Source organism: Bombina bombina, chromosome 1 (assembly GCF_027579735.1).
Source record: "Bombina bombina isolate aBomBom1 chromosome 1, aBomBom1.pri, whole genome shotgun sequence".
In the NCBI taxonomy this organism is placed as follows: Eukaryota; Metazoa; Chordata; class Amphibia; order Anura; family Bombinatoridae; genus Bombina; species Bombina bombina.
The window spans coordinates 1,041,826,784-1,041,839,712 of NC_069499.1; the positions used below are offsets into that span (position 1 = coordinate 1,041,826,784).

At 38.7% G+C, this 12,929-nt stretch overlaps 1 protein-coding gene across 1 annotated transcript in view; it reads left to right on the top strand.

Annotated features, from left to right (window-relative positions):
• Window positions 1-12,929, top strand: part of LOC128662804 (ubiquinol-cytochrome-c reductase complex assembly factor 1) — a 416,092-nt gene that overhangs the window by 275,662 nt on the left and 127,501 nt on the right. The window contains exon 7 of the mRNA XM_053716768.1: window positions 100-208. Coding sequence (XP_053572743.1) covers window positions 100-208 — 109 coding nt within the window. The remainder of the gene's footprint in view (window positions 1-99; window positions 209-12,929) is intronic.

Sequence of the window (12,929 nt, forward strand, 5' to 3'; positions counted from 1 at the left end):
ATAGTTAGTGCAAACACAGAAATCATCTGCATATCACGCCTGTATCATGTATAACAATAATTAAGCTGATCTGATTTGCATACATATGTTTTTCCATAGGATGTGTCTGGTACGAATGAAGCAGGAAGGGAGAGCTGGGAAATATATGTGTAGATACGTAGTGCATTCTATGTGGGAGGATGTTCAGCAGCGAGGCAAAGTCATGGGGGTAAGTCATATTGTGCCTGTGTCAGTACCTGCCACTAGATTTGTATAACAATCTTTCCTTTGCGCCTACATGATCCTTGCCTGCCTCATATGTATATATTTCTTCTTTCCTGTCTCTCTCTGCTTTTTTCCTCTCCACTTTTCTTTCTTACCTTTTTGATCCATTTAATTCTGTTTGCAATCCCTTGTTTATTTCTTCCAAACTTATTTTGCTCCCTTCTATTTCCCATAACTCTTGCTTCTGGTTTCATATTCTCAATTCTTCTCTTTTACGTATGTACCAGTGTTATGGCCTCTTAAAGGTAAAGGTGACTGCCCCATTGTAAATAACCCTCACAGCTACCCCCCAGATCACCTACGGAAACCTAAAGGGCCATTATAGCCAAAAAAGTACATGCTCTAATCTAATCTATTAGAGCATGTCATTTTAATACTATTAACCCTGGACTACTATGTGTTTATCCCAATCAGCAACGCTAGTAGCACAATTTAGCGCTGCTGATTAGATCCACTGGGGACCAGCAGTGCTCTGCGAGTCCTGAGTGGTATTTCTTTGCGGGGTTAAAGACAGAGTAGTCTAGGGGTCATAGTCTTAAAATTACATGGTCTACCGTATTAGAGCAGGTCATTTTTTTACTGTAATGACCTTTTAACCCTAACAGGATCCCACCCAGTGTCCCTATCTAACCCTTCATATTTTCCCTTTTTCCATCTTTTATAGAAGCGGTTGACTCCCTAAGAGTACAACTACAGTAGCAATATTACTTCTCACCAAGCTACTGTTTTTCCTCTTATCCCCGCAGCTGTATTTAAAGCCATTCTCTTATTTTATTACAGAAGCAAGTTGGTAAAGCTCATCTTGTTACGTACGTATTGTTGCACTGTGTGGCAGAAACCGTGCATATTCACAGATTAGTGACAAAACTGGCTTTTTTGACAGCTGGACCTTGTAGTTGGGTTAACACTTTTTGCAGTTTTTTTTCACAGTTTAAAAGTTACATAACAAATATAAAAATGCAGAAATGTAGAGCTCCTGCTCTGTATTATGCATGCTAAACTAAAATATGTGATTTGGCTTGTAAAGAAGATCACAGATTTATAAATGTGCACCACTCAGTACAAGAATGCTTAAATTCCAAGATGGCAGCATGCAGTGTGAAGATGCAGAATGTCAATAACTAGGACTTCTAAAGGGTTAGTATTAGAGAATAATTTTAAAGAGCTCTGCAGGCGCAGAAGGAAAAACAATTCAATGGTGAGTAGTAACCAGTTGTCCCCAGTAGTTTAATGTCCCTTTCATTTGTATTTATTCTAGAGTATTTTGCTAGCTCTTCTAAGTTTTTGCAGACTCCTAGATGGTAAATATATTTCTCAACACTGTGTAGTAAGAAAATGCCAGAGTAGAGATCCTACTGCGGGAACTTTGTTGTTTGGTTCTTGGAGGGATACTCCATAAACACTTCTCAGCAGACAGTGACTAGAATGAGTTATTTGCCAGATTGCAATACCATACCCCAAAAGTATTTTGACTACTGGAATAAGACTATTCAGTTATAACTATCATCAACAATATTATGACATACATAGTAGTTACATTTAACATTATAGCTCTGATTTTCTTTGAGCAGGCAATTTTTCCAATTTTATTTAGATACATTGTTGGACTCATATAGTAACACAACTTGTTTAATAATTTTGGATATATTTTGAGAACGATAGAGCTTTTATTATCATTTATTTTAGCTGACACCGGTGTCCAGTTTTATATTATACATATATATGTTCTGACGATCATGCATATTTTATGTTTTTTAACCATATAATAATAAGAATAAATTGTACTTTATTTTTATTATTGTGTGTATATATATTTATTAATGGGAGCATACAGATACTGATATGTACAATTGACCCGTAACGGTAACGTCCAAGCAATCATAGTTTTTGGAAATTATACATTTGGGGAATAGCAAGTTAAGTTGCGCCACCTTATACTGCATTTATTGAAGTTCAATCTTATTGGCTGATCCAATCAGCCAATAGGATTGAGCTCGCATTCTATTGGCTGATTGGAACAGCCAGTAGAATGCGAGCTCAATCCTATTGGTTGATTGCATCAGCCAATAGGATTTTTTCTACCTTAATTCCGATTGACTGATAGAATCAGCCAATCGGAATCTAAGGGATGCCTTCTTAAATGACATCACTTAAAGGAACCATCATTCAGTAAGATGACTCCGGATGAAGCGGATGCTCCACTTCGGATGTCTTGAAGATGGAGCCGCTCCGCGTCGGATGGATGAAGATAGAAGATGCCGTCTGGATGAAGACTTCTGCACGTCTGGAGGACCACTTCACCTGGCTTGGATGAAGACTTCTCCCGACTTCGTTGAGGACTTCGGCCCAGTTGGATGAAGACTTCTGCCGCTTCCTTGAGGATGGATGTCCGGTCTTCAGAACAGTAAGTTGATCTTCAGGGGGTTAGTGTTAGGTTTTTTAAGGGTGTATTGGGTGGGTTTTATTTTTTAGATTAGGGTTTTGGCTGAAAAAGAGCTAACTGCCATTTTAAGGGCAATGCCCATCCAAATGCCCTTTTCAGGGCAATGGGGAGCTTAATTTTTTTTAGATAGTATTTTATTTGGGGGGTTGGTTGTGTGGGTGATGGTTTTTACTGTTGAGGGGGTTGTTTGTATTTTGTTTTTACAGGTAAAAGAGCTACTTTGGGGCAATGCCCCGAAAAAGGCCCTTTTAAGGGCTATTGATAGTTTAGTTTAGGCTAGGGTTTTTTTTTATTTCGGGGGGGGGGGCTTTTTTTAATTTTGATAGGGCTATTAGATTAGGTGTAATTAGTTTAAATATCTTGTAATTTGTTTATTATTTTCTGTAATTTAGTGGGGGGGTTGTACTTTAGCTAATTTAATTCATTTAATTGTTGTTAATTTAGTTCATTTATTTAATTATAGTGTAGTGTTAGGTGTTGTAACTTAGGTTAGGTTTTATTTTACAGGTACTTTTGTATTTATTTTTGCTAGGTAGTTATTAAATAGTTAATAACTATTTGATAACTATTCTACCTAGTTAAACTTGCCTGTAATATAAAAATAAACCCCAAGCTAGATACAATGTAACTATTAGTTATATTGTAGCTATCTTAGGGTTTATTTTATAGGTAAGTATTTAGTTTTAAATATTAATTATTTAGTTAATTTATTGTAATTCTATGTAAAGGGACAGTCTACACCAAAAATGTTCTTATTTAAAAATATAGATAATCCCTTTATTACCCATTCCCCGTTTTTACATAACCAACACAGTTATATTAATATACTTTTTACCTCTGTGATTACCTTGCATCTAAGCCTTTGCAGACAGGCTTCTTATCTAAGTGCCTTTGACAGACATGCAGTGTAGTCAATCAGTGAAGACTCCTAAATAACTTCACGGGAGTGAGCACAATGTTATCTATATGACACGTGAAGTAGCACAGTCTAACTGTGAAAAACTTTCAAAATGCTCTGTGCTAGGAGGCGGTTATCAACTGTTTAGAAATCAGTTTGAACCTAGCTAGGTTTAGCTTTTCAAAAATACCACCAAGGGAACAAAGCAAATTTGATGATAAAAGGAAATTGGAAAGTTGTTTAAAATTGCATGCCCTATCTGAATCATGAAAGTTTAGTTTTGACTTTACTGTCCCTTTAAGTTAGGGGGTGTTAGGGTTAGACTTAGGTTTAGGGGTTAATACATTTAGTATAGTGGCGGCGACATTGGGGGGCGGCAGATTAGGGGTTAATAATATTTAATGTTTGTGAGGCGGGAGTGCGGCGGTTTAGGGGTTAATATGTATATTATAGTGGAAGCGACGTTGAATGCAGCAGATTTGGGTTTAATAAGTGTAGGTAGGTTGCGTTGACATTGGGGTGGCAGATTAGGGGTTAATAAATATAATGTAGGTGTCGGCGATGTTGGGGCCAGCAGATTAGGGGGTTCATAAGTATAATGTAGGTGGCGGTGGTGTCCGGAGCGGCAGATTAGGGGTTAATAAATATAATGCAGGTGTCGGCGGTGGCAGATTAGGGTTAATAAGTGTAAGATTAGGGGTGTTTAGACTCGGGGTTCATGTTTGGGTGTTAGGTGTAAACATAACTTTAGTTTCTCCATAGGAATCAATGGGGCTGCGTTACATAGCTTTACACTGCTTTTTTGCAGGTGTTAGACTTTTTCTCAACCGGCTCTCCCCGTTGATTCCTATGGGGAAATCATGTACGAGCATGTACGACCAGCTCACCACTGACTTAAGCAGCGCTGGTATTGGAGTGCGTTAAGGAGCAAAATTTTGCTCAACGCTCACTTCTTGCCTTTTATCGCCGGGTTTGTACCTGCGCTGCAGATAAGTGAGCGATGAGATAAAACATAAGCCTCTACTAATGGCCACTAGGAGGAGGCATAGATTCCCAAAACTTCAAGACTACTTAATCCCTCCCACCTCTCTGGTATGCAAGTCTTATCTTTGCCTCCCAGGAGGTATGTGAATAATTTAGGTGCTCCAGATTCTTCGTTGAGAATCGGTCCTCAGAACGATTTGAGACCCATGTTCCCCTCAGAGAGTTGCTACTGGAAGACAGAGATGTCGTAAGGACAGGTTCCTTAGTCTGCTCTTATTGTGTCGTTGCTATACTCCACACATAGATCATCTGCTGTGATGTTCACAGCACTGGATGGGCTCTCTACTGGAAGCATTTTTTTCTGCAGCTGGTTAAGCACAGAAGAGTTGGTGCATCTTAAGGAAAGTGAGCAAATGCATGCACTCACATAGCCCACAGGTTATTAGCAGGTACACAATTCAGGGAGTACATCATAGCCAGGGGACAATACATTAAGCAGACCTTACAACCGTTTCCCTAGACTTTATTTATTCGGTCTAGTATATTATTAGAGACAATAAATTTTGATTTCTATAATTTTCCCTTTGGGTACTTTTGCGTGAACCAAGAATTCTCTATTACAAGATGTGGAAAGTTTTTCTTTCCTGGTGTAAGGACTTCCTTTAGAATTATTTAACTTTTAGAAGAGGGCTTGGATAAGGGTGGAATTTCTGGGCACAATATTTATGAAGATATCCTTTACATATCAGAGACGTTGCAAGATTGTGTCCAGCTGTCTTGCTCTTCAGACCTTCTTAAGGCCATCTGTGGCCCAGTGTATGGAGTTGATTGGGCTCATGGTATCCAGCATAGATGTCATTCCATCTCAGATCTCTTCAGTTGTGCATGTTGAAACAATGGAACAGCGATCACTCAGATCTATCCCAACAGATCTCCCTGGACAACCGACAAGGGAGTCCCTCTCTTGGTGGATCTGCCTGGGCCAACTGTGCCAGGGGACATCCTTCTTGAGATCATCCTGGGAGATTGGGACCACGGACGCAAGTCTGGCAGGATGGGGAGCAGTTTGGGGTGGACTTGAGAGGAGTCGCTTCTACTGATCAATATTCTGGAATTTGAGCGATCTTCAACGCTCTGAGGGCTTGGCCCTTCCTGGGGACGTCCCAATTCATCAGATTCCAATCGGACAACATTACCTTGGTGGCTTACATCAACCATCAGGGGGGGACGAGAAACTCCCTAGCCATGAGGGAAGATTCTCAGATTTTGAAATGGGCAGAGACCCACAACTGTTTGCTATCAGCAATCCACATTCCGGGTGTAGACAATTAGGAAGTCAATTTTCTCAGCAGACAATAGTTTCATCCGGGGGAATGGTCTCTCCATCTCGAGGTGTTTGCGGAGATCTGCAACAGATGGGGGACGCCGGAGATAGATCTCGTGTCGTCCGATTCTCTGAGGCTGACTGCGTGGAGATTAAACACTTAGTCCTAGCCAAGAGAGGATTTTCTGAGTGTGTGATTGATACTCTAATTCAATCCAGGAAGCCGGTCACTCATCGCATCTATCATAAGGTGTGGAGGAACTATTTGTCCTGGTGTGAGGAACGTGGATATCCCTGGCAGACGGTTTCCAGGATGGGTTGGAGAAGAGGCTTGCCGCCAGTTCCTTAAAAGGACAGATTTCGGCTTTATCAGTAATGTTACACAAAAAGCTTGCAGAGCTTCCTGATATTCAGTCCTTCATTCAGGCTCTGTCTAGGATCAGGCCTGTCTTTAGAAATTCCGCTCCCCCCTTGGAGCTTAAGCTTGGTACTTGTAGAAGGCTCCATTTGAGCCTATGCATTCGCTTGACATAAAGGCTCTTTCTTGGAAGGTTCTATTCCTACTGGCTATTGCATTGGCACACAGAGTCTCTGAGCTGGCGGCCTTGCAATGTGAGCCTCCTTATCTGGTTTTTCGCGCTGATAAGTCTGTTCTTTGCACAGGGTTGGACTTTCTTCCCAAGGTTGTGTCGAACCTTAACATCAATCATGAGTGGTTCCTTCCTTGTGTCCTTACCCTTCTTCACAGGAAAGGTTGCTTCATAATTTGGATGTAGTTTGAGCCTTGAAGTTCTATCTTCAGGCCACAAAAGAATTCAGACAGACTTCATCTTTATTTGTTGGGTATTCGGGGAAGCACGGGAGCAGAAGGCCTCTTCCACTTCCCTATCCTTTTGGTTGAGGAGCTTGATTTGCTTGGCCTATGAGACAGCGGGACATAAGCCTCCTCAGAGGATTACGGCTCACTTAACTAGGGCTGTGGCCTCTTCATGGGTCTTTAAAAATGAGGCCTCTATGGAGCAGATTTGTAAGGCGGCTACTTGGTTGTCCTTACATACTTTTACAAAGTTTTACAAGTTTGATGTTTTTGCTTCGGCGGAAGCAGCTTTTGGGAGAAAGGTTTTGCAGGCTGTGGTGCCCTCAGATTAGGGTTCGCCTCTTTTGCCCTCCCATTTATTTTTCATTCAGTGTTCTCTAGAGCTTGGATATTTGTTTCCCACAAGTAATGAATGAAGCCGTAGACTCTCCTCCCATTAAGATGGAAAACTTAAATTATGCTTACCTGATAATTTTTATTTCCATCTGTGGGAGGAGAGTCCACGGTTCCCGTCCGTTTCTCCGGTGGGCAGACCTAAATTTATTTTTGTTCTTCTGGCACCATTTATACCATGATATTTCTCCTACTGTTCCTTGTTCCCTCGGCAGAATGACTGGGGGATGAGGGGAGTGGGTGGAGGTATTTAAGCCTTTGGCTGGGGTGTCTTTGCCTCCTCCTGGTGGCCAGGTTCTTAATTCCCACCAGTAATGAATGAAACCGTGGACTCTCCTCCCACAGATGGAAATGTAATTACCAGGTAAGCATAATTTAAGTTTTACTGGGTAGAATAATTGTGCCCCATAGATTTATTTTTAAAATAATCTTGGGTTTGCCCCTGATATGCTTTAGAAATCTGTATTGACACCTCCATTAATGCAACACAGCAAGGTAAAGTAAGAATTTTATGAACTAAAATATATATACTTCTCATTATTACATAGTATGTATGCAACTACAATCAATTCATTAAAGGGATACAAACCTTTTTTTATTCTTTCATGATTCAGATAGAGCATGCAATTTTAAGCAACTTTCTAATTTACTCCTATTATCAATTTTCTTAGTTCTTTTGGTTTTCTTTGTTGAATGAGCAGCAATGCACTACAGGGTGCTGACTGAACACATGGGTGAGCCAATGACAAACGGTATATTTATGCAGCCGCCAATCAGCAGTTAGAACCTGGGTTCCCTGGATAAACCTTTCAGCAAAGGATAACAAGAGAAGGAAGCAAATTAAATAATAGAAGTAAATTGGAAAGTTGTTTGAAATTGTATTCTCTATCTGATTCATGAAATACATTTTTGAGGTTTTATGCCCCTTTAACAATAAATCTTTCACTCAAGAAAAGATGGAGTTAATCATTTTTGATCCATTACAGGGACACTAAACACTAAATACATTTCATGCATCTCCTCCTTATCATGGGTTCTGCCATTATAAGGATAAGGACTGGTGAGGCTAGAGAGGCTGAAGGCGCTTGAGGGCGCCTAAAGAAACTTGTAGTCTCTGTGATAGTGTTTCATGTCCCTTTAACAAAAGGTGGATCTAGACTTTAGGTTCTATGAGAAGTTGCCACATGGCTAATTATAATGGTAGAGGTTGGTACGTGCGAGTTCATTATTGTTTCCATTTTTGTAATTTAAAGGGATGTTAAACTCATAGCGTATACCAGCATTTAAACAATGAATAGAAAAATAAATGTTTTAAAATCATTTAACACTTTTTTAGCACAATTGACAATGTTTTACAAATCTAGAGCAGTTCAAGGACTCACCTCTTGAAAAGCCTGTTGGAGTTCATGTTCCTGGTCTCCTTTGCTGTGTCCATTTAGGGACAATGCAAATGATAATAATGCTCTGAGCCAACCAATCATTATGTAGAATGGGCTCTGGTAAATTTCATGACACATAAGTATGGTGGAGATCACAGGAAGTGGAACTAATACAATATTCACCGGTATTTTACATAAAAAGCAGGCAACACAAGCAATGTCACCTTTGAGAATTGGGGTTGCTGTAGCAAAAGCACCCAATAGAAGCTTATGTTCTCCCTCAGCCCTAATTCAATGAGACATCTTGGCTTAGAGCCTGGATTAAACAATATTTTAGTACCTTTGTGTAAGTTTACATTCCATGTGCCAGTAACATCAAAATTCTCCATAGACTGTTATTGATATATGTGCTGTTACTTCTTACTACCAGTTTGTAACATTTGCAAGTGGAAGTAAACTAGGCGTGTGTTTCTAGTCACCGTTGCAGCTTCTCAGCATCTCATGACTGCTACTGAAACATCAGAGTCAGCATTTAGAAATGTAGACAAACTTCTGCTTTCAATACTAGAGCATCTTTGATTGGGAGTTAACGTGGTATGTGATCATAAGATAGGGTGAATAAAAATCAATGGTTAAAAAAAAATCTGTTTATTTTTTATTATTTAAATAATTTTTATTATTTTCATCACATTTTTTTTTTTTTAAATGTATCTAAAGATAGTTTCTATTTAAGATACATTGTAATCCAAAGGTTATTTATCCTGAAATAAGGATACATTTGTTATTTATGTAGCATGAAGCTCATATATTTATGGCAGCATTGTTTACATTTTTTTGGTATATTATTTGCATTAATCCTTTAATCAGACTGGATCTATACATCACATTAAAATTTGTATTTTAAATATGAAAGTATAGTCCCTAGCCACCTGCGAGTCCACAATATGTTTTATATTTTATGGCCCAATGCAGAAGATACGGGGAGGGGGGGGGGCACGCTTCAGCCTTGGGGGCATCCGAAAAGCCTTTTAGGCCTAACCTTTAAAAGTGAATTAAATCAGAAGTATAGAGTCAGTCAACTATTAAAGCAAATATTTAAAGGGATACTAAACCCAAATAAATTTTCTTTAATGATTCAGACAGAGCATTCAATTTTAAGCAACTTTACTTCTATTATCAAAAGCAGGGATGTAAAGCTTAGGGGACAGTTCATTTTTGGTTCAGAACATGGATTAAACTTGCTTATTAGTGGCTATTTATCATGAAAGTTTAATTTAGACTTTACTATCCCTTTAAGATTTGGGGGTTTACATTTACTGTACCTTTAAAAATTCAAACTATGATTATATTACTATTTTTCATAGGTTACTGAAAAACAAAAAAAGATTAATTTCACTTAGATCTACACAATACTTTTTTTGCTCACAAAATATAATGCATAGTTTTATTTTCTGTCAGAAATGTAATTTAACAACATCTTTTCACTATGGGTTATTTTCTTGGAAAAGAATTCAGAATGAGCAATATGTCCTAGCTACTTATTCAAAATAGAGTAAATATTAAAAAAAAGATTTGTATACTTTTTAAAATATTTTCTGTATTAACAAGTTTGTATTCATATTCATAACCTTTTTTAACATGTTGTGTATGAGTATAAGACTGACACAGCTGTAAAAACAAAACTCCGAGCGTCTGGACTCTGCTTCATCAGTTGGCACGGGTAGACACCAAATAAGTATGTTACCCAGCTGCCCTTAAGCTAATGAAGTGTATTACTCTAACAACTGTATAGCCAGGTGTCTGAGGCCTTTCAGTTGAATTTTTTTGTTTAACTTTTTTTATTCTGCCACCGTGCCCAGACATTAAAAAAAAACTTGTCATGGTAACAGTTCTGTATTGCTCACAGCTGCATTTGCATCACTGCAGATGGTATTGTAGTGATACCACATACAGATAAAGAGTGCTTACATTTTAGTTTCATTAATATGTTTTCATGCTTTTATTTTAATATTTATTCTTAGAGAAAATTGTTTGGGGAAAGAAATATAGAAAAAAAAAATTTAATACGTTGATCATATTGCAAAATACATTTACTAATACATTTTATTATTTATTTTGACTTCTTTTAAAATATAGTCCACTTCCTCCAGAGATGATGGATTAAAGAGACATTAAAGATAAAAAAACATCTTTCATGATTCAAATAAGGAATACATTTTAAACAGCTTTCCAATTTACTTCTATCATCTCATTTGTTTTATTCTCTTGGTATCCTTTGTTGAATAAGCAGTAATGAACTACTGGGAACTAGCTTGGGTGAGCCAATAACATGAGGTATACCAAGGGATACCAATACAACAAAACAGATTTAGATAATAATTATCTAAATAATTATCTAAACTATTTAGACAATATAAGTAAAATGGCAATTTGGGGTTTTATGTCCCTTTAAGCATGATGATATATAACTGACCTTGCAATATTCTCCTTAGTGATTGGTTAGGTAAGAGTGCAAGCTCACTTACATCTATCCCTAATTTTCCACACCAAAGGAGACCATGAGCATGGATCCCACCTGGCTTTTCAAGAGGTGTATCCCCAAACTGCAAGTTAATCATTTTAAAACATTTATCTTGCAATGCTTAGTTGCCAAATTTATTATATGAGTTAAAAGGAATATGAAACCGTGCTTCTTAACATATATTAAATCAAATTAAACATAAAAAGAAACCGCAGACATTACAAAACTTAAGTTCTACTGTCACATATTTTTGCAGAAAAAGTCCTCTACTAAGTATGAACAATAAACTGACTACAGTTAGAGTAAATGCCTTCTAGTGACACTTCAAAGCAAAAGCCGCTCGTTTTCCTTCCTGTGTAGACTACAGCCCCCTTGTGGGTTTGTGACCGGAAGTAGTGGACCCTTCACAAATGAACTTTAAAAAAAAGAAAAAAAAAGAAAGGATAAAATCCTTTTAAAATGATGAATAATACATATTGAAATTATTTCTATTAAGTATAATCCACTACTTAGTGATTATTTTTTTTTTATTAAAAAAATTAAACAGAGATGAAACCCAAAATGTTTCTTTCATGATTCAGATAGAGCATACAATTTTAAGATCCTGGAGCAATAAAATAAAAAATTGCGGGGGGCGGAGGTATCTCTGAGTCTGAACGGTCGCACAATCCATAGCTCCGGCTACATATTTCAAATAAATATATATTTGGCCGTTCAGCTCAGCTGATTTGACTACCACTGGGTGCCTAACTACTTACGGACATTACCGGAGAGGTTTGAGGATTGAGGGACATAGCTGAGCAAAACTACTTGGTGAGATTCTGTGGCGTTATTGGCCAGGGCCCTTGTGAGCGGACATTTCTCAACTCCACGAGGAGATTCACGCAAGTGAGAAGATTTATAACAAGTTCTTCCTAGCGGCTATGAGCTACTCAATTTGAGGAGACAGAGAGTCTTTACACCCGGCATATTGGTAATGCAGATACGGCAACATCTTGCTCCATAAGGATTAAGCCTTAACACCGCTTCTGCTGAACAACTATAATGGCGGACTGTGTAGGAATTGTAGCTCACCTCAATGCAAAACGATAGTCTCCCACTTAGATAACATCAGCTCAACTGTCAGCTTAACATAACGGCGAACTACTTCCACTTTATACCAGATACCTTGACTTCTGATCTGGAACCTAACAGAATAACAATACCTGCATAATCAACATGAAGACGCCCAATGAAAGTACATCTACGGATACTTACATGGACATTATGGAACATTTGAGGATCCTGGCCGAGGAAGTGGAGGCTTTTTTTGCTCCTGCCTGTGCTATCCGTGCGGCTGCTGATTGTGCGCCGATGAACCAGAGGGAGCAAGAGACGGTACTGCCTACCCTGATGGGTAGTCCTGCGTCTCTAGAGACCGAGCCTTACATTTCCCATGGTTCTACCTATGCGGTCCCCTCTAACCTAGATGATGCGACCTGCGACACCCACTCGCCCTTGATTCTGGCTGACCCCAAGGACTCGGCTGAGTCCCTTTGTACTTACAGTCTCCAGTAGTCTCCAACACATAACCAACCTCTAAGATGCCTCAGAAGACGGGGATATCTTCCAGAGCTCTATCGGATTACAGGAGGTTTTCAGGCTTTAAGATGTGGTGTGGGATAGCAAGGAAATATGCCCGGAGCCCAACGCTCCCTCTAACTAGCAGATCCTCCCGAGACAACAAAAGGAAAGGACACATGACACATGAGATCATTTCTCGGACTTTATATTCACGTTAACCATTATTAAAGTTTGTTTCCCCAGATCCCAGGTTTAGGACTAAGATACAGAATGTAGCCCCGTAGTGAATTATATCTTAAATGCGAAACTAGATATATGTTAAATGTTGTTGCACAATAGCACC